The sequence below is a fragment of the Spea bombifrons genome, chromosome 3, assembly GCF_027358695.1.
Source record: "Spea bombifrons isolate aSpeBom1 chromosome 3, aSpeBom1.2.pri, whole genome shotgun sequence".
In the NCBI taxonomy this organism is placed as follows: Eukaryota; Metazoa; Chordata; class Amphibia; order Anura; family Pelobatidae; genus Spea; species Spea bombifrons.
The window spans coordinates 38,466,377-38,491,971 of NC_071089.1; the positions used below are offsets into that span (position 1 = coordinate 38,466,377).

Genomic DNA, 25,595 nt, shown 5'->3' on the forward strand with positions numbered 1-25,595 from the left:
GACTAATTTAAGAGCAGGCATCTGAAATGTTCATTTGAACAGCATGCATTTATTCCAAAAAGAGGCCACAGAGCATTGATCATACTTGGGGATTCACCAATGCACAAGCTGGAAAGAGGCAAAGGAAGAAATGGCCAACCCATCTGATGGAAAGAAACAAAAGACAAAAAGAAACTGACTTGCCAAATCATAATTCTTCCTGTGTGCCGCTTAATGTTTGTGAATTCAGCCAAAAGTACATTGGCAAAAGAATATCACCTTCTGGGCTTGTCACGGACGACGGGTAGATGAGTGCCAGATAACTACAGTTTTTGGAAGCAGTTCAAATTGAAGAAAGGCAGCGCTTGACAATTGTTTTCTAAAGTACTTAAGGAATTCATTAGTGCTTAAAGTGATAATAAAATGTGACTGTCTGACCCCTACTGAGCATGCAGTCTGGTCCTCTGCAATTTTATCTGTTCCACTAGTGTACCCTCACTGGGAAGAACGAGCAGGGCAGGAGATGCCATCAAAGAAGCCATCTGCCCAGGGCTCTATAGAGTTACAAAGTCTGCTAGCACTGAAAAAGTTACAGATCTATACTAGTTTTTACCATGTTGCTTCTAATCAGTGGATTTGAACTACACTGCATTAAAAATGCATTTTAGATACAAAAAAATTTAATAGATCCACATGCAAGTGAAATATGGTTGGAAAGAATGGGGCAGAAGGTACTGTGAATAAGTCTTCCTGAGTTAAGGAATAGGGGAAATGTTTACACAATATATATATATATATATATATATATTATATTATACACACACAGAGCAGCGCAGGTGGTCTAGTTTCAAAAGTAAAGGGCCATTACTGATGATATTCTCCTGCATGAGTCTAAGCTGGTCATGCTTAATACATAGCTCAATGGGTAAGGTGTTACTAAAAATGACTGTCAAGCATAATACAGGGCCAATGAACGTCTAATTGGCGTATCATAGTACACCGTGATGTTGGTGAGATAAAACCACAACCAACTGCAATCGCAGCTCCCACCAGCAAATAAACGTCACTGTGTGCGCATATGAGTAGCATTCATTTTAGGAGCAAGATGTGTGTGCAAAGTATTAGAGGTGCTTAGCAAGGCATGGTTTTTTAGTACTGATCTTCACCACAAAGGATCTGTTAGATTCTCCGGCACCAAGGACTGAGGGCACAGGGGGGGAAAAAAAAGCTGCATAAGGAGATGTGAGGTGTTAAGTGTCTGGAAAGGGGGGGGGGCGCACAAGGGAGACAAATATAAACATTCTACATACATTCAAAACATACTTATTTAGACACCTAAAAATTATCAATCTTTTGGCTTACAAATTGAGATAGAGTCATTAAGAAAATGGTAAAAACAACTATTTTAAGTGTGCAGAGCTTCTGTATATTGGCACAGAGGGAAAACATGGCATGCTAAGCATTTACACCTGATTAAACAGCACTGTAGAAAGGCAGGGATACATTTATTGTCATGTTACTTCCTGTCCCGCATACATGCTTAACTACCAGCATACAGACCTCTTCAGAAAACATCAGCCTTCCTATTGTATTCACAATGCGTCTTTTCAAAACCTGGTGTCAAGCTGGCTGTGTAGAATGCTGCCAAAGAAGATTGATGCCGATGCCTGCTGGGCTGCCATAGCCTTTACGTTGACTTTTTTCTGGGTCGGCTTGTTTACACATCCACACCTCGCCTGAATAACACCGACTTTTTATACAAAAACACCACTTTTCCTGAATATCAGATTTAAACATCAAGGAATCAAGAATACTGAGTATCTGGCCTGAAACTGCCTCCAAAAGGGAGGTCAAAGGTCAGACATTTCAATTTACGTAATCTTCAGTTCAACTAAGGCAATTCGGAGGACAGACAACTTATCTACGCGGCAGAGAACAAAATGTCCACATTAAAGGATAAACTAAAATATATTGAAAAGAATCGGAAGAAAAACAAAACAGGAAGCACATTGAATTGTAATTTTGTTCACATTCAGGAATGTCATACTGTTAACGGAGGTAGAAAATTTTCTGTGGGCTGGAAAAAGTATGTGAACCCCCTAGGCTAATTAAACAGAAGTATTGTACTCTGGAATTAGCAAACATGGAGTCCTATCGATGACATTGGACCTGAGGCATGTTTTCAAACTACATGAAAACAAAAACAAAACAAAAACAAAAAAAACACTCAAACATTTTGAATTTGATATTCACAAGAAGCATCTGCTGATATGAACCATCCCAACCAAAAAGAATAATTGTTGATTTGCATAAAGCTGGATAGGGTTACGAAGTAATCTCAAAGAGTTTACATATTCATTAGCCCATAGTTACACAAATTTTCCAGCGTATAAGACGACTGGGCGTATAAGACGACCCCCAATTTTTCCAGTTAAAATATAGAGCTTGGGCTATACTCGCCGTATAAGACTACCCCTCTACCCAGTATACAACAACCAGCCAATCACGGTAAGCGATGTACCTTACCAGTGATTGGCTGGTTGTTGTATACAAAGCCTGCTTGGATTGGGTGGGTCAGCTCTCCCTAACTTATGCCTGTCCACACACACACACGTATAGACATACACTGCCCTCACACTTCCTTTACACACATATACACGTACACACCAGCTTACAAACACACACATACACTGCCCTTACACACACCTGTCCATACACAGATATATACATACACTGCCCTTACAAACACACACACAGCTATATATATATATATATATATATATATATCTACACATATAACATAGTCTGTCCATACATACACATTGATACACTGCCCTCACCACACACATTTTATATATATATATATATATATATATATATACACACACATACATACATACACACACACACACATTATATATATATATATATATATATATATATATATATATATATATATATATATATATATATATATATATATATATATATATATATATATATATATTACACATATATACATACATACACACACACACACACACCAGCTTACAAACACAAATACCTACACTGCTCTTACACAAACCTATCCATACACATACACTGACCTTACACACACATATATACACATACACTTACACCCCTTTCTCCCCATCTCTTACCTTTCTCATCTTCTATCCAGTTGTGGGAGCGTGAGGTCTGTAATTTCAGACCTCTGCTTTACCGCTCCCTCATCACTACGCGCCGGCAATTGATGCCGAGTGCCGGGATATGACGTCATCTCCTCGCTCGGCATCAATAGCCAGCGCATAGCTCCCTAATGTTGGGCTAGTTAGAGGGAGGTCGTGACCTCCCCAACCAGCCCTGCTCATCGGGCACCCGCTGATCAGGGCTAGTTGGGGAGATCACGATCTTGCACCTACCTCGGCGCGGCCCTGAAGACCGGCCGTGAAGACTCGCCCCTCCCCTAGAGATACGCTACAGTTTCAGGGGCTTCGTGGGGAATCGTGATTCTCAGGCTCGGTAAGTTTCAGCACCCGGCGTATAAGACGACCCCTGACTTTTGAGAAGATTTTCATGGGTTAAAAAGTCGTGTTATACACCGGAAAATACGGTATTTAGTGCTGTGGCTACTCTCCATAGAAGTGCCCAACCAGACAAGTGGTGAAAGAGAACCATAGAGTAACAGTTAAGGCTTGAAGGAATCATTGGAAGTGGTTAATATCTCTGTTCATGAGTCTACCATAATCAAAACACTGTCCATGACACCACAGAGGAAGCTGCTGTCCTTCAAGTTAACATCACTGTTCGCTTGAAGATTGCCACAGAGCACCTTGACACTCGACAACACTACTGGGAAAACGTTTTTGGACTAAAGTTTGATTGTTCGGAAGGAAGAAGCAGCACTAGGTATTGCATAAAAAGGGACACCATATAGCCACATGAAAACATAATTCCAATGGTGAAAGGAGCATCATGATTTGGGGCTGGTTGGATGTCTCTGGGCCTTGGCAGCTTACCATCATTGAGGGGGCAATGAATGTATACATTTATTAAGATATACAGAATAATGTCAGAGTGCCTGTACAAACTTAATAGAAATCTCAAAATGCAAAATCCTTCTGTTAAATCTAGAATGAATCAGGGCAAATTGGTAACCCAGCACAGCTATACACATTGGATAGGTAACTGTTCATATACTAACTTGGGTAGATGTTTATATAACAAGATCATGCCATTACTTTATTCATTGTAAAAGAAAAAAAAAAAAGAAAAAAAAAAAAGGTCACAGGTCACAGGTCAATTCAATCCTAAATTCAGCCAACTGAGAGAGAAAAAAATACAGAGTGTGCCAGACTGTCCCTGAAATACGCAAGCAAATTTCTCATGAGGATTTCATGAACTTGAACAGAATATGGTTTGCACAAATTTACTCCAATTTGTAAGTGTTCTGGTCAAGTTGCTTCTAAAATGATGTCAAACATACATCACAACATGATTGTGCCTTTGAGATTTTTTGTCCTTTTTAAAGCAAGAAGTTCATACATACATTTGGCAGCAAATCTGGTATTAGCAGATTTAATAAAAGGTGGACATTCCTTACAAAGCCTCTTAATATGGAAATGAAAAGATTATAGCAGTATTACATATCATGGGCTTTATTCTCAATACTGTTATGCTAATAGATTAATAGTGTTTTACCTGATACTCGTTTGGCCAAAAGGTGCTAACTGCCAGTTCAGCCCTCATCCAATCTTTCCCAGTAGAACCAGTTACATTCCAGATTGGGTTTGCAAGGGGGCCTTTGTTCACCCGGACAAAGATGTTCAGGGTCCCAGGATTTTCCCACTTCTGAGTGTAGAGCAGGTAGTTGAAGTCAATACAGTGAGTATCATTTTCCTTCATATTAGGCAGCTGGAGACGGGCCTTTTCCCCAGGGTCATGTTTAGAAGAGTCTACAATCATGTAGGAGCCTGCAATAGATATATAAAATAATGTGTTAAACTATAATACACATATAACAACTACTGTCCAATAAATATCTTGCCTTTGCTAACACAGTTGACATTTTTATCTGATATATCCCTTCAGCAGAGAACACTTTCATGACATACCAACAGAAAAGAGAAAAATGTGGCATCTGCTGCAATATATCTAAGAACAGAACAAATTAAACATCTTTGTAAGTATTTTATTGCTACTTAGAGGACAGAAATCCAGTAACACTGCCAGTTATTGGAAAAGCAAGTTCCTAACCTTAACAAATTGAATGCCATATTTAAAACTTTTAAAAACAAACTTTAAAAAAAAGATCATGTTAACTATAAGTAGTAGTTCTTTAAAAGTAGGGAGGGTGTAGTACTAGTAGAAATTTTGGTTAATTTGTTATACTTTATTCTATTCAGTTCTAGCCACTATTAGTTATTATGAGTTATTAGTACCATTACTGATTTAGGCAGCACTGCACAATGACTATTTACAGAAAAAAAGGTAAATGCAGAATTTGGAAAATGACAAATTTTAATTCCTAAAGTTCACACGGCTACATACTAACTGGAAAACACAATCTATGCAGTAAACTCAAGGTCACTTCTCAAAAGGAACCATTTGTTGATTCAGGTGGGTAAACAGAAGGCTTCCACAGAGTGATTGTTCATTTTGGAATTTCTGTCAAGCACTTTAAGAGATAGAGAATGCTGGAAGGGTAAGGTAGACAAGTATTGAAACTCATAGTCGTATAAAAGGCTTCTTTTAAATGTTTTGCTGAAAATGCTGTATCCTGGAGGTTATAAAAAGGACAAAGATCACATTGAAATGGATAACAAAATCCATACAATGCCAAGAATTGCAAACACGGGCCAAGTAAACATAATGCTGTCCACTCTAATTCCTCTTTCCTGATTAACACCAGTAAACAGATACTACCTATGTTGAGGAAGATACATAGGATTTGATATGATAAAAGATATACAGTATAATTACAATTTTACCTAAGGGGAACAGAGGCAAAACAATAGAATACTTTTTTTTATCTGATTACTTTTTGATAGGCTCTAGTGGATCTTCATTTTAACAATAATAACTTAATCTTAGGGAAGTTATGCAGATCCTCTAAGTCAAGATCGCTGCTCCCATATTGAAGAAAGAAAGAAAAGATTGGTTTCTAATACAAAGGATTTATCAATAGGGACAAATATAAAAATGTAACAAAAAAAAAACTAGCAAAGCCTGCTTAGGATTTTTAAAATTTTTGGTTTTTTTAAATACATTTCCTAACTTTTTCACTTTACTGACTTTGCACAGTCTCTAAGGAAAAGATGGCACCAACACATTAGTTCATATCAATACTTATTTGATTTGTGACTCTTAAAGCATCCTTTAAAGAGATTATGAGCACTGATGCCGAGCCTTGATATTTATTATAAATTGTCTCTGGCTTGTACAGCAAACTGCAGGGGAGTGTCGTGTATCCCAGCATTCTGGGTCCTTTGTTAAAAAAAATAATTTAAATAAAATACAACCAGGAAAGTAAAATAAAGCTGGTAATATGCTGTGAGCAGAGAATTATTTTTTTTTATAAAAGGATGATATTCTTAAAACAACCATGTTTGCATCATTAATGTGTTACCTTTAACATGTTATCTTCATAGTATTTAAATTGGTGTTATTTGACGTGAGTATATGAAACAAGAAGCGTCCCACTAACACCAATGGGAGGGGGGGAATCAAACACCCCTAGTTTTGAATGCTATCTCTGTTGTATGGTGATAAGGAACCTGAGGTTTGTGCTTGGATACCAGGAAAAAAAAATATTTTACAGAAAAGAAAATTGTAATCCATTCTCAATTACACCAACATGTTTAAATCAGCACAGTGATCAGCAGTAAGAGTTTCTGTATGAACCCAGAGTTACTATCTAATAACACTAAAATAAACATTAAAAATGCTTTCCAAATTTGACCATTTAAGACAATGGTATATACAAAACTGACTTGCCACGAGCCAGTGTCGCCGGCTGATCGTAGTTTCTCTGGGGCAATCCTCTAATCACCAGCCTCAAGATGGGAGAAGGTGAGACCTCCACCCATTTACTGCCTGGTTCTAGAAGGGGGGAGCATTTCCGAAGAATTGGCAAATCAGGGCCGCATATCATCTAGCAACCAGTGTCTCCTTAAAGACCATTTAACACTAATTAGTCATCACTAATACATTTCTCACATCCCGATACATTATTTTCACACCCGGAAACTTCCCAAAAACACAGACCAGACGTATTTTTTCCCCACCATAGAGTAGTACCACACATAACTCATGCATTTAAGAAAACTGAATGGCTCCCTCTTACTAATGGAATTACATGTCTAAGTAGCCTATAGTTAGCCGGCTTATTCCACGTAAACATGTAGTCATTTATGGAAAAAACATATTTTAAAAGTTTTATAAGCCACAAGAAACAGTCCAGGCCTAGAGTGGCCATGTGGCACACAGGGCATATGCCGGTTGGCTGCTGACCTTTGGTGTCCCATACTAACGATCAGCTACTGGGTGCTGGGCTAGATATGTCCGGCTGCACAAAGACGTAGTGTGCAGCCACACAAATCTAGCAGCCAGATAAACCTCAATGTTCTCATATGTTCATATTTACCAATCACACTTTCAAAAACAAAGACAACCATGTGATGTGCCCATAGGCCTCCCCTGCTTTTGTCACTTACAAACAACATACTCTACTTTAGACACATGATATCCTGAGGCTACAGTGTCCTCCTTAGCATTTAATTCATCCATTTCATTCCTTAGGCTAAAAGGACTGTAACTCCAGTGAATTAGTCAGACACAAGGCAGTTCCAGGTAACCTGTGTCTTCAGTCGGCATCAGGAAGAAGAATGCCTTTGTCATAGCTTCTGAATGCAGTTTTTGTTATTCTCTCTCTCTTGAATAGGTGTTCTAGGACAAAATAATAACACTATTACATGGGAAGCAAAGAATAAAAATATGACTTTGTGGTCAATGCTAGCATTGTCACGTCAAAATTGAAGTCATATTTTACCCTTTCCCTGCCCCTAGGATTCATCTGAGTTATAAGACATGAATAAAAGCGTAGGATTTCATTGTGATGTTGCACAACTGTAGAAATAGGGGGAAAATACAGACAGTCTTCAAGAACACAACACATAATAAAATTGATAGTGTCCTTATTCAGAAGGAAATGTATCAGACAAGTTGAATATATAAATAAAACGCGGGACCATTATTTTTCTCCCCCAACATAATAGAAAATAAATTGAAAGGGGAAAAAAAAAAAAAAAAAAAAAGATTTGGTAAAACCTTTATTGGCCCAAGTGTAAGAGCACAAACTTTCGAGGCAACCCAGTTCACTTCCTCGGGCATATGCCTTTTTCTTCTACAATTCTATACACTTATCAAAATGTACCGGTAATTAAAAACAACCCTTTTCAAACCCTCGAGCTTATGGTGGACGGTACCAGGCCATTATGGTTTGTGTCCTAAAAGCATACCTCCAACATACAGGCAATCACAGTATAAGTGCTTTCCACTAATTAAGTTTGCCTATGACAGCTTTGTGTACCCGGCCGCAAAACAAACGTTCTTTCTTTTCTAGGAAGGACATGTTTCTGTTTGGTAGATATGAGTATAAGACCTACAGGCCTGTAAAACAATAACATGGTAAAATTTGCCAGAACAATCGTAGCCATCGCTAATCAAAACACATCTACATAAAATGCGCCTCTTTGCCAGTATGAAATGTTGGAAGGTATACAGTGAAAGAACAAAAAAGTACATTAAGTTACTGAGACTATTCATATTAGACATACAATGGTGCCTTTAGTGTGCTCTAACATTGCCCTCTAATACTATTTTTATTTTTAAATAGTGATAATTACATAAAAAAATTGATATAACACAGAAAACAAAAGCCACCATATATATATTTTCTATATTTTCTATATATATTTTAAAAAAGATGGAATGCATTTGCCTCTGCAGTGTTATTGCAGACTCAATACCTAGAGATAGAGATACTTAATGTGAAACTATAATGTAGTTTAATGAGCATTCTTCACCTGTGAAAAGAAAAAAAATTGACATAGGAGAATCGCCGCCTTTACAGGTCCCCATTAAAAATGTAGTTCTAAACGTTAAAATAATAAAATGGCAGATCTACCAAAGAAAACACTAATTTCTTTTTATGTGGAACAGCATCTTTAAAGTAATGAAAACCCAGCATCATCACATTGAAAGGATTTCCGTATCTCGCAGAGCTACAGATTTTAATACCAGGTCACGAGCTTGAGGCCACCATCTACTTTGTTATAATAAATACATTAAGGAAACAAATCAGTAATACAAATGATAATTGCAGCTCCGTAATGTGCCCTGTCAACTATGATTTTATGATACACAAAACAAGCCTGCTTTGACAGCCCACAGAGATCACAAAGTAGGCTTGAGATATTATCAATAACACGCTCCTCTCTGGGAGATAATGCCCTGCAGCAACAATGGCTAGCGGCAAACTCCAACGTTCTCTGCTGCTGCACCAACGCCACCCAGGCAGCATCTGCTCGCAAACCAAAGCAATTGTGCGGAAAACTGCTCATTGAGAATTAGATCAGGCCAAATGTATTGTCAAAGCAACAGTTGGGGTGATAATTACACATCTGTAACATTACTGTGCCAAATAAAAGCATGTTTTGCATAAAAAAGCATATATTTACTTAGCGTAAGCGTACATATGCTACCTGTAAGATGCATTGCTAGGTCAGAGCAGATCACTTGCGGGGCATATCAGCTAGCAGATAAACAGAGAACATAGGCGATAATGCCAAAAGATAAGATCTTAAATGATACAGCATGCAGAGCAGCTCAACATAACATGTAAAACCCAATAGAGTTGCAGCTGCACAATGTTCCATATTTTAGAGAATGGAGGTAATATAAGGGGCAGACACACAAAAAAGCTTAATGACCCAGAGGGCTCTATTTAGTAAGAGTTAACAGGAGAGTGTTTAACCTTCTAACCCATGGGTTATGTGAGATTCTGATGCAAGTGTAACTTGGTCGTATAATGTATAGTTAAGCCTGTGAAGGTTCTTCAAAGTCTACTCACACATTGGATTATACATTATACGAGGCAAGCTGGAGAAACTTCTAAAGTCGGTATTCTTAAACCATAAAAACCACAACTCTCCCTGTAGCGAATAAACCCCAGAAAACCCCATCTGCCTCATGAAAGTCTACAGAGTGGACATCATGAGATAAGCAGGTCTTTATTTTGGGTGCCATAAAGAATTAGCTCAGTGTGGTGTCTAAGCAGGAAAAGTCAGCCAAAATATCACATGGTTGCCTAAAATGGCAGCCTCTAGACCTGCAGAGAAATTAAAGTTTATTGAACAAAATGAAAAAAAACCCCATACATTTCAATGCTAATCTACTGCATGCCTACAGGGGATGGCTGGTATTAAAAGAAGATTCTCTCACACCTTCTGGTACTATTATTGTTTTATTATTAATGTAGACTCTTCTTGACAGAAAATAACTGAAACCCATATTCAGGAAAGAAACAAAAGGTTGGAGGATCTTATGAAATGGGAAAGAAACAAGCCATCTGTTGGCACAGGACACAAATGCCAGCAGTGATTAATCCACTCCGTCCTAAACATAACCCCCCCCACCTCCTGTTTATCACAAACAACCTGACCCCAACCGCCTGCTCTAAAAACACTGTATAATTTCTGTAGTGGGAAATGTTAAAGGAATGTGATGGGAGTTGTTTTTTATGGCTCCCTAATGCTCACGTAGTTATTCTCTGTGCTGTTCTGTTCCGGTTTATCTTTTGTAGATGTTCGGCTTTGTACTGTACAGTAGTCACACACGTTAACATTAGGCTATTGTTCATAGTTGCATGTAGTTAACACACACATAGTGCCTGTGAACCTTCGGCTATTGTCCCATTAGAATCTAGTTAAGTCATTACTGACCTGTTCAAAGCAATAAAAGATGTTGCGCAGTTGTTAGCTTGAAGGTCTGCTGGAACATGGGACTACATCATGTCCAGTGTGCTCTCAATTGCGGGCCCTGGCTGAGGCGGACATGAGCTTTCCCTGTGTTGCTCAAGTAACCTTAAGCTAATTATATACTCTTTTCTTGCCTTTGATTTAATAAAAACGTGTATTTGTTCTTTCTTGAAGAGCATGTGTTGGTGTTATTTCAGGATCTGAACTAGTTTGATGACATAAGATATTTTTGTCAGCTTACAAGGAGCCATGTGATTTGAAGGTAAAAGAAAAAAAAACGTCACGCTTATCCTACCATCGTATTATAGCATTACTGCTTTTAAAACAGGTCCATTGCCACATTCCTTAAATCGGGCTATAAAAAGGATTATAAATACCTTCAAATAAATTCAACGGGTTTAATATATAAGCATACACTAACTAGCATATAAATTAACCTTCTTTCCCTTAGGAGGCATGTGTCTCAGTTTTCCAATTTTGTTTATTTGCCAAAAGCTACTCTTTCCTAACCACAAAACCTATGGCACGCTGAGAACTATTTTAAAAGTAAAAAATTACAAAGGCCTAATTCATTGGGAAGCCCGACTTTAATTAACACAGTCTAACCTCAAAGACACACAGATGAACCTTTTGTTCACCTGGAAGCCATTCCAAAACCTCAGGCAATGTCGAAAATACCAAAACAGACCAGATATACATAAACTGTTCCACGTCGTACATTGAAGGCCTCCTATGGAACTCATGTGTATATCATCCCATATGGATCACACTTCGTTATTATTATTAACTGTGGGCTTTAAGTAATTCAGCTTCTTGTACTGTATCCATTTAGGATTAACAGGCTCACAATTTTAGACTTGATCTCAAGCTACATTATGAAAGACATGTTGGCTTCTCATTAATTTGTTTTTGACCACAAAAAGTAATGCTTATTATGGATGTGGCAAGGAAAATATACTTAAGTATGCAAAGTGGGTGCACAACAATGCATTTCGGTGTAAAGCTTTTTTTATTTTATTGTACGGGGGCTGCATGGGGCAGTGGAGTGCACCTTTAAACGGAGCAGATAATCGGAGGGGGAGCAGATTGAGGCCAAACACTCTCCCCACCCAGAGATTTAACACACTGACCCAGGGCATGGAGATCATCTCTGATTTTCTCTCTGAAATCTGGAGTGTTTCTAGGTATCTGCAATGTTAATCCAATGCAAGCAGTTTTGATAGCTGGCTTCAATGTACTACACTGAATATTGTATTCAATGTATTTAATTAGTATAGTACCGCATTAAATGCAGTACAATACATTAATTTAATGCTACATGCATTATTTAAGATAATTGATAAAACATGCATACAAAAAAAACTGGGTATCAGACCTTAGGGATCCATGTACCGTATTTATATATATATTTATTTCTATGTACAAAATAGGATACATTGCGCATTATTTGGTTGTGGGTAGACCTTATACAGGTAAGTCAATTAAAAGACAATAATATATCATATATACCCCTGGAAGTTTCACCGGCTCTATATATCTGTTTCATCTTTCTCCCCTTTTACCACTTCCGACCCACTCAAGGCTAGCTGCACCCAATACCTAACCCTCTGGCCCAGAAGAGGGAGAGCTCCAGGTAGTCTACTCTGGGAAGTACCTTATCTATGGATGCAGCCCATCACCATCAATCAGGAGCCTGGTACTTCTACTGTACACACTTAGTCTTTTTTAAAAGGCTGATTAAAAATGATTTTCCTCAGCTTCTATGGTGGAGTTTACCAATCAATTTTTTTTTTACAAGAATCAAATTATCTTAACACTACCAACCCTTTAAGTAAATAAAAATGTACGGAAAAAAATAATCTTTACGGGAAAACCTTTACAAAAAAATAAAGTAAGTCTTGTCCTAACATTGGCCATTAGAGGTTTAAAATATATTTTTGATTTTGTTCCCTTTTTCCCACAAAAACTACAACCAACATATATGTAACACTATAAAAACTGCAAATAAAGAGGGCTAAGGCAGAAATCTATTTTCTTTGACACCAATATAATTCAGATTACGATTTTAACTGTAATAAAGTGGATTCATAAAAATGTAATTACTTCCTTCTGTTTAACAGGATTCTTATCTCATGCTCTGCAGATTCAAAGACAAAATATAAGCCATTAGCCAGTCCAATTTCCCTGGCTCACAGGGCAAAACTCTCTAGTCTGGTATTTATCCTACAAGAAGGGTTACATGGAGCGCCGGCATTAGCGAGGATAAAACAGTTTGTGACAGGATCAGAGAGAAGAGCGATAATTGTAGTGACGTCGATACAAGAGCCCCTGAATCATAATTAACCAGTCATGCAAGAAATAAGGCAGATTCCCAACGTAGCTCTTTCTGCTTCACCACTGCCGCATCACAAGTAACAAGCCGCATCACAAGTAACAAGCCGAGGTCTTTTTACTCAATCCATAATTTATCTGCTGTGTAAGTGATAAGGAGACCGAAAACAAGCGCAGCAGGCAACAGGCTCCCCACACACCCTGATCACAGGAATGGAACAGATAGATGTGCGAAAGAAGATTGTTTTAATGGCAGCTAATGTAAACGTTCACATCCAGCAAAAAACATCCAGATAAACAGACCATGTGAATCAATGTACCTTGACTGAGAGTGTTTTTGCTCCTCTAACACCCTTTCTTCACCGCTTGGAAGGGTTTACTTTGCACTCTTTATTAGCGGTACTTTTAAAAGTACACAATTACTCAAAGACAATAACCATTTATTGATAAATCCAGTTCTATATAAATTAAGTAGGTATGCCAATACCTCATCGTGTTCTGACCAATACAATGTCCCATGCCTAAATTAAGTATTATGCAGTAGTCCTAGAAGTTGTTACATTAGTCCAGGTTTTGGGTACTTATAACCTGCTGTTAAGAATGACCCAACCAAATTTGTTTGCTATCTGGATGCAAGTCTCAGAAGAAAAGTGAGAAGAAAGGTGGTGATTTCCAATATATTGCACAAGAAAACCAAGACAGACTATTGCCGAGGAAGATTAGTTCTTAATATTTTAAAACAATTACAAAAAGTTCCTGAAGATAAATTAAACTCTTGAAAGAGACATCATTGTTAAATGAAACAGTTCGTTTGGTTGAGCAACAGTTGGTGCTGTATATATGAGAGGAACCACAAAAATCTCTGGCCCATTATTTAAGATCAGGAACAAAAGACAACAAACTAGCTAAAATTATGTGCAGACATTTCAGTATCACAAAAACAGAGTATATGCCATTGTTAAAAAAATAATTTTGCCATTGTTAAAAAAAAAAAAAACATTTAGGAGACTAACGTTCTCCTAAATGTTAATCTAAAACTCATCAGCATAACCAAAGTATATTTATCTGAAATGTATAGGTGTTAAAGTGTTCAAGGAAAATTGTGCAGTTTTATTTTTATTGTGCCTTTTAAACACGCTAAAAAACACTTTACAGTGTAACACAGAGGCATGTTCCAACCCAACGTATTCGTTGATAACGTGTGAAGAAAAAGGGTCCCTTCGGACAATCAACGGCAGCGTGATTAAACATCTCCAGTACATGAGCGACTGAGGGAAAACCCAATGGGGACATTTGTGAAATGGAATCTAAAGCAAACAGGTAAGCATGCCTTGACAATGCTTAGCGCTTCCTCAAGGGAAATTACAAGACTAACACTCCACTATATGTGCTATGTGGATAGGCAATAAAAGCATCTGTACAAACAAGCCCATAAAACCAAAATCTGGAAGGCCCAGAAATTACAACCAGTGAGGTTTAGTTTCTGACACAGGTTGCAGTGATATGCGAAATATCTTCTCACTGTATTACTGATGCATTATGGAGCCCAACAAGGTACTTCCTGAGGCTGCAGTGGCTATCCCTTCATTTTGCGGGTGATAACACCATTTTCACTATTCCATACTGTCCAACTTTCGGGTTTTAAGCCTGACTGTGTTTAGTCGCTGTCCTATTGTCCCCACTTTGAGAGATATTGGTGATGGGCTAAATAGGCAGATCAGAAATATTCCCAGACCATCCTACTGAGCTACAGAACTGATTGACATTTGTGCTTTTGCAGCATAAACTTCAATTACAATTATCAACTTCTCATTTCTGACATCTGACTCATATGACATATCTATCCACTCTGCTTCATGAGTCATGAGGTACAGTAAAAGCAATTCCACTGTCTAAGAAAAAGGATATCACAATGGCTAATGGCACAAATGACATTTAATATACGAAATGACACAAAAAAGGCACATATGGGGACACGCCATGAGTTGAATAAAAAAATTTTTTATTTTATTTTAATACTTGACATAACAAAATGGAGGCAATTTTCTTTCTGATGTTCGTGTGCAAAGCTCTAATCTTGTCTTGTCACAGTATGCCAAATAAAGCTTACACGTCATTTTCATAATGCCTTGTGGTAAACAATAATGTACCTCTGCCTTCATCTTCCAGGAAGCTTTTGAGGTAAAAAGGTTCCCATAAAGCAGGCATGTCCAAAGTTCGGCCCGAGGGCCAATTGCAGCCCGCGTTCAGGACTGATAAGGCCCCCCAGATAAGTTGCCCAAATATAGATCTGTTTTTTGGGGGTTTTTTATATTAAAGGCAGAGTGACTTAACACCTGTTTAGAGTTGTCATCCATGTCACAAAATGAGAAGTATGCTGTTTTCAATAAACTTTGCATAAAATAGTTAATTTGCATTTAATTTTAATGGTTCAAAGAATGTCAGGCAAAATGGTCGGCCCTCGCACATGTTCACTTCATCAAATCTGGCACGCTTCGAAAAAAGCTTGGACATGCCTGCCATAAAGCAATGGCCACGTATTGTTTGGAAATGGCCAAATACAACAAATAACTTATAACATTGAGCTCCAGGCTAGCAAAATCAGTTTATTCAACGAACAAAACATTTTCATCAATATCAAACAAGGCTGCTGTTTTTCAAACTTCTATACCACTGAAAAACAAAATTATTGCTTTGATAAGTGCCATGTAGCCTGTTGCCTACCAAACACAACTAAACAAAGCAGGTACTGCAGCCCCTGGCTCAATCAGGAGGGGCCATATGTTGCGAAAACTTGTTGTAGGTCACACTCTTAATGTTCAACATCAAAATTCTCTTCTTTACTTTCTACTTTTACTTTCAACTTTTACTTGTGTTATTTTCCCCAAGTAACAATACCAAAGCTGTTTCCAAGAGTGTGGGGTTTGGAAAGGCTGCAAGGCACACAAATCTGAAGACTGGCTAGCATTATGCAGCCAGTTACTACTAAAGTCATGTATTATCTTTTTTGGTCACGAATAAAATACCTAGGAATAACGTTTTTCTTTCCTTAACATCTGAACCCTCATTGTGAACATTCTAATAAAGCGTTCTCTTAGCGAATCAGGTACAGGAGCCATTAAAACGTTTCTATGAGTGCTTATAAAACAAGATGCTGTGCAAGAGTATTTTTCTTTCATTAGGCTAAATCTTAGATTGTCAACTACCTATTTCAAGCATGTCTACGAACACCCTTTGTCCCACCACATTATTCTTTTTGAGGTTACATTAAGCTTGTGTTGGGCAACACTCTGTAATGGGTACAGAGAGGAGCTTGTTTGAGAACCCTAGTGTTATTACCAATGATTAGCGTTTGGGGTTTACCCAGTTATGGCTATGGAACTCTGGCCTGGCTACCGTGCGGACTATGCCATAGAAGTTTCTGATGCTGTTGTGCAGGGTCCAGACGCCGGATCACGTCGCTTTTTGGATTATAACATCTCCGGACCCTGAGAGGTCTATTGACACCCAGGGATTGATGACGCTCCCTTAGGATCACCACAAAATAGTGACACTTTGTCAGGTGGGCATTGCTGGCCATAGAACTGTATGGCGGTGCCAGGCTGTCTGGTGGTTGATGATAGGATTAGGGGTATAATCTCATGTGTTGTGCATAAATATCTGTCTTCAATAAACTGAGTTCCTGTTTCACTCCACATTGGTGTTGCCTAATGACATGAATAGCCACGATTCCCTCACTCTACGCTAAGCCTCGGCTAGTGGTTTGGGTGACTGGTGGTGTCATACATTATGTTCCTTAGCTCCTTTGAGAGCTGGTAAGTGAGGAAGCAATGTTCTGAGGGAGCTACCCAGCTGGGGTACAAGGGAGTTCTGTCACACCCTACATCGACATTAACCAATTTAATGAGCAACTTCTTTATTTCATAAGATTCCTAGTACGGTTGGATAGCTTCTATGGCCGAACGTAGGATATTTATTATAAAAGCTACTCCGTAGCAAAGTTTTAAAAAAGGTATTTTCACCACAGTAACCAAAGGAATAATCCAATAATGCGGAGCATTCAAGTGGACCACTTTTAAAACTTTGCACCTTTGCACATTTGTTGGAGTACGGCTAAGTGGCATTATGTGTGGAAAAACTACATTAAACACCCAAAAGGATATAAACATATTAAATTGTACCATTTCTATGAATCCTGGCAGCAGACCCAATTAAAATGAAGATCTACATTCTTCGTGCTTGGTTCTAAATTATTTATATTCTTAATTTCCAAACATTCAAATATTAAAACAACATATGCTCAGAATGCCATAGTCATATTGTATCTGACAAAACTGATTATGATGCCTAAATAATCTAATTCAAATAATCAAGTTGTTGCAAAGAGACTGCAAACACATTTTATGTTAAACACAGAACAAGCAAGAATTAATGTATTTGGTTACAGAAATTACAGCCAACGGCACAATTTTTATTGCTGCCACACTGTCTGTATTCTTCAAAGGTTGTATCTCCTACCATGGAAGAGCAATAACAACTACACCTTAAAATCATCAGGGTATCATCTAGGTTGGTGATAGTTATCAAAGGTGATAGGCTGGCGTCCAGAGAAGTCTTTGCTCTCCAGGTAAAATACCTCCCAGCTGGCCAATTTTCTGTCCTGAGTTTCAGACAGTTACACTAGACATCACCAACTTTTGGGGACAGCATGGATCACAGGTTGGGTATATCCTCTGATCTCCCATGACTGTCCCGGCAAGCTGTGATATTGATTGACGTCTGTGTCTTTCAATTACTGTTTACCAGGTAGCCATCTCGTGGCGTATTAGAGCTGAGCAGCACTTGGTGCCTGTATCAGTAACGTACGTGGCTCCAATCCTATTTCTGTTCTGTCTCAACTACAATGCTTTCTAACTTACCCTATCTAGAATGTGCATTAGAGGTACACTGACACAGACATACAGAGGAGGACAAAATGTGTCACAGCTTGATTCCTTACTCAGTGTTACATGGTTTATGGGGTAAATTACATCCATGACTGCATGTCTTTGCTACACTAGGTTTGTGTGTGCTTACCAGATTTTCCATAACAAACGATGGGTCAAATATATAAATATGGTCTCTAAAGAAGGCCGTTTCAGCCCCGTAAAAACGCTATATAATTTGCAACAAGAGTGTTTCAAATAATAAACAGATGATTAATTGATGGACAAATACAAAGATTGTATATGTTTTTAATGCAACATAGAATTTGACAGCAGATAAGAACCATTTTGACCCATCCAGTCTCCCTGCTTTGAAAAGTGTCCAAAAACACTGGATGCAAAAAGGTTAAAGAAGGGATCTTTGTATGTCATGTAAATAGCTATCTTGCTAGCACAGTTATCAAACTAGCAATGGATGGCAGGGGAAAGTTTAAATAAAATCAAAGTAAAAAAAAGCACATCACTCAAGACATGTGAAAGCATGCTGCCTGCCTCTTGAGCATTCTCCACCACAGGTTGTCTGTTTTTTTATTAACAAAAAGGTACAGATGAGAGACTGCAGAACGACGCCAAAAATTGTCAAAAATGTTGTCGGCAACAGCGACTTGCTTACTCCCGCTCTTTTGTGTTTATTAGGAACCCAAACCGTTTGTACGTCTTGGATTTTAATTTCCTTTCTCATGTGTCAGCTCAATAAAACTGTTACTGCAGTCTATCCAAATTCCCTTTTCAATTTTTACTCTTGCTGGTTTCACCGGATTCATCGTGCACCCGCCTGCCACCTCCACACTAACTTTGCTTCATTGCAAATATTAAAAAGGTTTCTTTGAGTCATTTATTATAGATTAAAAGCAAAAGAAAAAAACATAGCTATGGATTTCACAGGCTGCAGTCAGCAGATTCTTCCCCTTAGGCTTGACACCCCTCATCTTGCACTGTCATACTGAGTAGTTTCTCTTAATTCCTCTCCTTCTCTAATAATAATACATTTTACAGGAAAATGCTTAAGACACATTTTGCCAAAAGCACCTATACAAAACAAACGGGAAACAGAAATGAGTTAAGGAAATGGAGTCCTTCAGCTGAAAAAGAGGCTATGTGCTAAACCATTTAAAAAAAAACAAAAAAAAAACACGTATAATGATATTAACAGTTAAATATTTCTTGATTTTCTTGGTTAAGCTGTTGCAGGCGCAATAAAATATATAATTTATAATTATATAAATATATAAATATATATACACACACACTATATATATATATATATATACACACACACACGCACATATACATATCCACATGTAAAACACTTAGTTTCCTAGAGACGCTGAAGGTTATGCTTTCAAAGGTGATTCGGGTGCAAAGTTTTAAAAGTAGTCTGATCACCATAGAAACCAATGCATCAGCCTACTCAGCAGGAATACTTCATTGGTTGCTAGTGACAACCCTACTTTTCAAACTGTTGTATCAGATTCGTTATCATAGGATTAATTGGGATTACAGATGCTTGAACTGTGTCAAAAAGAAAGGCTGGTCACTTTTTACATATTAATGTCTATGAGTTCTTAACCTGCCTGTAGATTTTCAGTGTTAATTAGCCAAATCTACTCTGCTGTCTGAGGTTACAGCTGGTAGGGCCCACATCAAGATTGCCCTGCCGAAATTCATCAACTATGGCAATTCGCATGCTCCTTTTGAAGATCAGTTTACCGATACAGTATCACACCATAATAAATTACCAACATTGATGGGTTTTGGGAGAAACCGAATCAAAATTTTATTGCTGTATGAGACTGTTCAACAAACGACGACACATTACATCTTCTTGACGTACAAAAAGTCCAGGCACCCTTCTCCATGGTGGTCTGCCTTAGTAGAACGTGCAGTGTTGGGTACAGAATGCTATGGAGGGTGTACAACTGGACTAGTTGGGGCAAGATCATAGATCTCTCTTGTAGCTGACCCTTTCCACAGGGCCACTTCAGGTGCTAAAGGGGCAATTTGCACACAATTTTTCAGCAGGTGGGTTGCTCCCCTTGGACCTGGTGCACCAAGCTTGGTTGGCCTAAGCCAGTATACATGCTGTGGCTTATCAGGGTCTTGTGACAACAGTCAGTGTTTCTTCAGAAAAAAGAAAAAAAAAATCACATTTTCTAGATGGCACCAATATCTAGATGGCTCCATTATCCACCGGCACAGGACACTGGGGTCAGCAGTGTTGGGAGCAGTAATTATATCCGTTCCGGGCACATTACACAGCACCAATAAATATAACTGATAAGAACCGTATATATATACACACAAATCCTACATTTTTCAGTTCCTTAATAAACTTATGCTGTTTACCAATTAGAATAACAGTTTCCCTTTAAATTCTTAAACCTTGCTAAGCATAATTAGTTTATTACTTTGTCCTGGTAATCAGTGTCAAAGCCTACAGATAAAGATGAAATAAGCAAGTTTGGAAACCATAAAAGCCAAAAATTGCTACATAATTTTCAGACGCTGCACATTTGTTCCATTGATCCCCTTCTTTGCAAAAGCTTTGCTCAGCAGCAAAAGGTTAATGATCAGCTAGTGATCACACACAGATGCTCAAGGTTTACTTTGTAACTGTATTAACAGTTTGTGGGTGTGACTTCATATGTCATTTGTTTACACAGTGCTAAAAGGTGGGCACATGATTAACCCCTTCATGACAAAGGCTGATTCTATTTTTTGTACCCTTCGTGACAATGGCTGTTTTATCGTTTCTGCGGTGTTTGTGTTTAGCTGTAATTTTCTCTTAACCCATTTACTAAACCCACACAAGTTATATATTGTTTTTTTCAGGACAAGAAGGGCTTTCTTCAGACACCATAATTTTTATATATGATGTAATTTCCTATAATAAAAATAATAAAATATGACGAAAAATTGAAAAAAAAACACATTTTCTCACTTTTATTTGAAAAATCTTTTATTCATCATAAAAAAACTACTGAAAAAACCTGTTAAATAGATTCTACTATTTGTCCCGAGTTTAGAAATACCCAATGTTTTTATGTTTTTTTGCTTTCTTCTACACGTTATGGGGCAATAAGTACAGGTAGCGTTTTGCTAATTCAAAACCATTTTTCTCTGAATCTGGTAATTCTGTCTCCATGTGGTATTTGGGGCATCTTTGAAGCCAGCAAATTAAATTTACCCCACCAAACCATATATTTTTGAAAACTAGACACCCCAGGGTATTTTAGATGCTGATAGTTTAACCCTTTCCATGCACTAATCCTACCACCAACCCTTGTCAAAGTTTGTGATAGTAATTGTTTTTGCTGTTTTTTTCACATACTTTGTACTTCAGTTGTGAAATTACAGCTCCTGGTATGCTGTTGCTGTCACACAACACCCCGATATGTGTTCAGCAACATCTCCTGAGTACATTGATACCCCACATGCATGGGTTTGTCAGATTGTTTGGGGCCAAAAGGGCCACATTTGGAACATGCCTCCTCAGCCGTATACCGCTGCATGGTAACAATTGCAGCAAAAATAGTGGGGAAGGAAAGGGTTAATGGCTCTAATAAAAAAAAAAATTAAAAAAAACCTAAAAAAAAAAGTAAAAAAAAAAAAAAGTAAAAAAAAAATGTAAAAAAAAAGAACCCCTATGCCACTATTCAAGATCACTGTTTATGCAGTGATCAATGGCAATGAAGGGGTTAATATTAAATGGGTGGCTCTTATAAGAGCCTTTGGATCAATATATATATATATATATATTTTATTGAAAATACCTGAAATAGCAGAAAACACACTGATCTGTCTCTCTCCCTCACTAGAAGCAAGTGAAGGAGGGAGGCAGATCCAATACTGATCAAAGGCAATGTTTAGAAAACATTGCTTTTGATTTAGGAAATCATGATCACTCTTATGAGTGATCTGACCACTAGGGGTGTTATTCACTGGATGTCCATGACATCCAGCAACACCCCCCCGATGATGATAGCAGGCTCCGCCCCCCGGCTTGATGGGCGCCGCCATCTTGAAACACCGCGTGTGTTCTGAAGACGCCGGCACCGGGAAGGTAAGTTGAGCATTTAGGAAGCGATCGCGAGTCACTTCCTTTGCTAAACAGGTGTTGCAAAGATGCCTCGATACTGAGGCATCTTAGCAACACCAGCTAAGCAAAGGAAGCGACTCGCGATCGCTTCCTAAACCCGTTTTTCAGCGGCGGGTGCGGCCATGTTTGAAAGACGTGCAGTCTTTCAAACATGTTTTTTTATTTGCTCCTAGGAGCGATCGGGGGGGGGGCGGGAATGTTTTTTTTGGTGTTGCTCAATGCCTCGATGTCGAGGCATTAGAGCAACACCGTTTGAGTGAAAAAATCGATCACGGATCGATTTTTTCACCCGTTTAAAGACGTGCCGGTCCTGGCACGTCAATTGTCATAATCGTCACGATTTTCGGTGACGTGCCCGGACCGGCAATTGTCATCAAGGGGTTAAAGACAGTGCCACAGTTCTGAATGTGTTCTCTTAAAAGAGAATGCGACGAATATGTGATGTCTCAACAGTTTCACAAAACAGTCTCTTCTATATGGGCAAATATGTGTTTCCTTAAAGAAATACAGCTATAAGAAACAATGATACATTTTAAATTCAAATTACATTTTTAACTTGGCGATGGCATCAACACAAATTGAAAATTGTTCTAAACCCGATGAGATTATGCTCCTGAACAGATTTTAACAGGGTAACTTTGGGTTGACAACCAGGCTATTAAAGGGATAATCTGGCAAATGTTGTAGCAGAAGGACATCAGCACAGAAATTTACGTGCACTGGACATCAGCGAGAATGCGGAGAGGCTTAACTAAATATGCTCACCTGGAACATTTTGTAGGCCCCCAACTCCGTGAGGCCCTCAGTTCAGTGCCCACATACACATGTATGGCTGGGACTAGAATGTAAACACAGGTCAGGGCTGTAAAAATGTGCAGCTACCACCATAAAGGATGGAAAAAGGGGATTGCGATGAAAGACCCACTGATAAAGGGTGTTTAGTTCTTTATTGCAGAAGCATAAAAGTTATGAGTTCTGAGGACTTGAGTTACAAAATAGTAACACAGATGGAAGAGAACAATAGTTTACAAGGCACAAACTTACATCTTGTGTACAACACCCTTGTATCCATTTGTATGCATCCTAATCTTTCACTGTCTAGTCGGCATTTAATTATGTGTTACTTGCCTAATCCCTTCCCTTCTGTTGTGTATTCACCATTGTTGTTTATATGATGAGCTTTGTCTGGTGTGAACGTTGTCTGTGTCATTTACAGTCATTGTTTTAGCATTTGTTAATTGTCTTAATCTGTTCTTGTTTCTTGTTGAATGCCCCCCCCTTCCCCTGGTACTGCGGCTATATAAACCATGGCCCCAATAAAGTGTGTTCTTTTGCATCCTGGCTACTGTGTTGTGACCGGTGGTGTGGTTCATTGGGAGACTTTTTTCCCAGGAGGAGAACTTTTACTCCCAAAACCAGAGTGGCTTTTACTACAAGCAAGGAGGCAGAGACACCAGGGATCTAAAGCAGGGAAAGCCAGAGTGTCCATACTTGGGTTATTAATGTCCATAGATCATTAAATCGTCCACCATTAACAATGTGGGTGCCTATCCCTGATCTAAAGGAAGACGCACGGTTCCTGTTAAAACATGGTATTTCTGGAAGTCTTGTTTAAAATATAAATCTTCCACATGTGTGGTCTGCAACATATGCTTTGCATGCTTCATTAAATCTAAATGTTATACCATGCGCAAGTTTGAGATTTTGTAATGGCCATCTACAGCTTAAGCAAAAAGATTATTTCTTTTACAGAGAAACAAGAATCTGTGAAACCGAGTTACGACACTCATCTACTGGACATAAGGCTTCAGCTATGAGTGCCAAGCACAATGCCTCAGACACCAAAGACTATTTTGAGGGGAAAATTAAGCTGAGGACCACTGAACAACACAAAGATAAACATCACAATTATTGATTTATATAGTGGCATAATCCGCAGACATGTACAAACCGGTAAAGAGGGCCCCCTCTCAAACAAGCTTACAGTCAAAAACCGTCCAAAGACAACAGTACATGGAGAATAGATTCATGTTTTGTTTTTTTTTATTATTCAGTTATGATGTAACAAATTTGCTACTTTTATTTACTTCAAATAATGTACTAAAACCAGTGACTTGAGAGTCAAAATATAATGAACAAAATTCAATTTCCCATGAGTGCTTCACACTGCGGAAGTGAACGATTTTCTTTTTTGTATGGCATGGACAAAATACTGAAACAAGAAAGGCTCCAAGCCCGTGTGGGCTGACATTTCAATGTTTACATTTTTTCTGCTGCGAAACACGCATACACGTGTGAAACAAGCATGCTGAGCTGCCGGAGAGCTAATAGCTGAGCCTCTGAACAAGTATTCCAGACGGCATCTCTCTGGAAATCATTTAGCACTTTCAACACGAATTAAAACTGAATCTGCCCACTTAATTATGAATGGGCCTTATTTTATTTATAGAACAGGTTATAGACTGTAAAAGGTTGCTGCCTGATCTGGGGCATCCATTCAATGTCAAGCTTGTAATTTCCTGTTCTAGACACTTCAGTCTTTTTTTTACACTGTGTTTGGTTACAATATATAGAACATATACATTTTTAGTGCAGTTAATATAAAGCTAAAAAAAAAAAAAACTGAAAAGGGAGGGGGGAAAAAAAGGTTGAATCATACAGATAAGTATTGGCACCTAGGACGATAAGATCTAATATTAAGTGTATATATGCTTTTGCAATAAATATTTAAGCATGTGTAAAAACTAAATTAGATATTGGGTAGAAGAAATAAAGAACGCATCACCTAGGATTTAGATTTACAAATTAATGCAATAAAGGAAGCCGGTTTGTATTTAGTGTTCCATAAAACAAATACATGATTTCTAGGAGTGTATGTCGACAAAGCTTTCCAGAAAGTTACCCTCTGTTCATGTAAATGTTTCTTATTTATAATTTCCACCTTAAACATCGAATTGCCATACAGCAATTGTTTTTTATAAGTGGTACATCACCTTTAAAGCTACGTAATGGCAAAAAGGTGTTTGCAAGTACCAGTAATAAACAGCTAGTAAAAACTGTTCTTATATGATTTTGTGTATCTTAATTCTGTCTATATAGCCTCCAGTTCCCTGTTTAATGCTATTTTGATATTCTGTTAGACAGTCATCATGGCATATTATA

At 38.1% G+C, this 25,595-nt stretch overlaps 1 protein-coding gene and 1 long non-coding RNA gene across 14 annotated transcripts in view; both read right to left on the reverse strand.

The window, feature by feature from the left end:
* PTPRK (protein tyrosine phosphatase receptor type K) overlaps window positions 1-25,595 on the reverse strand; it is a 250,435-nt gene that overhangs the window by 162,560 nt on the left and 62,280 nt on the right. For all 13 annotated transcript variants that reach the window (XM_053460702.1, XM_053460704.1, XM_053460707.1 and 10 more), the window contains exon 3: window positions 4,681-4,952. In XM_053460702.1, the coding sequence (XP_053316677.1) occupies window positions 4,681-4,952 (272 nt within the window). The remainder of the gene's footprint in view (window positions 1-4,680; window positions 4,953-25,595) is intronic.
* Window positions 21,538-21,897, reverse strand: LOC128484360 (uncharacterized). Its single transcript, XR_008351147.1, has 2 exons — window positions 21,743-21,897; window positions 21,538-21,648 (listed from the first exon to the last, which is right to left on the reverse strand). It is a non-coding gene; the product is annotated as an uncharacterized LOC128484360 (long non-coding RNA).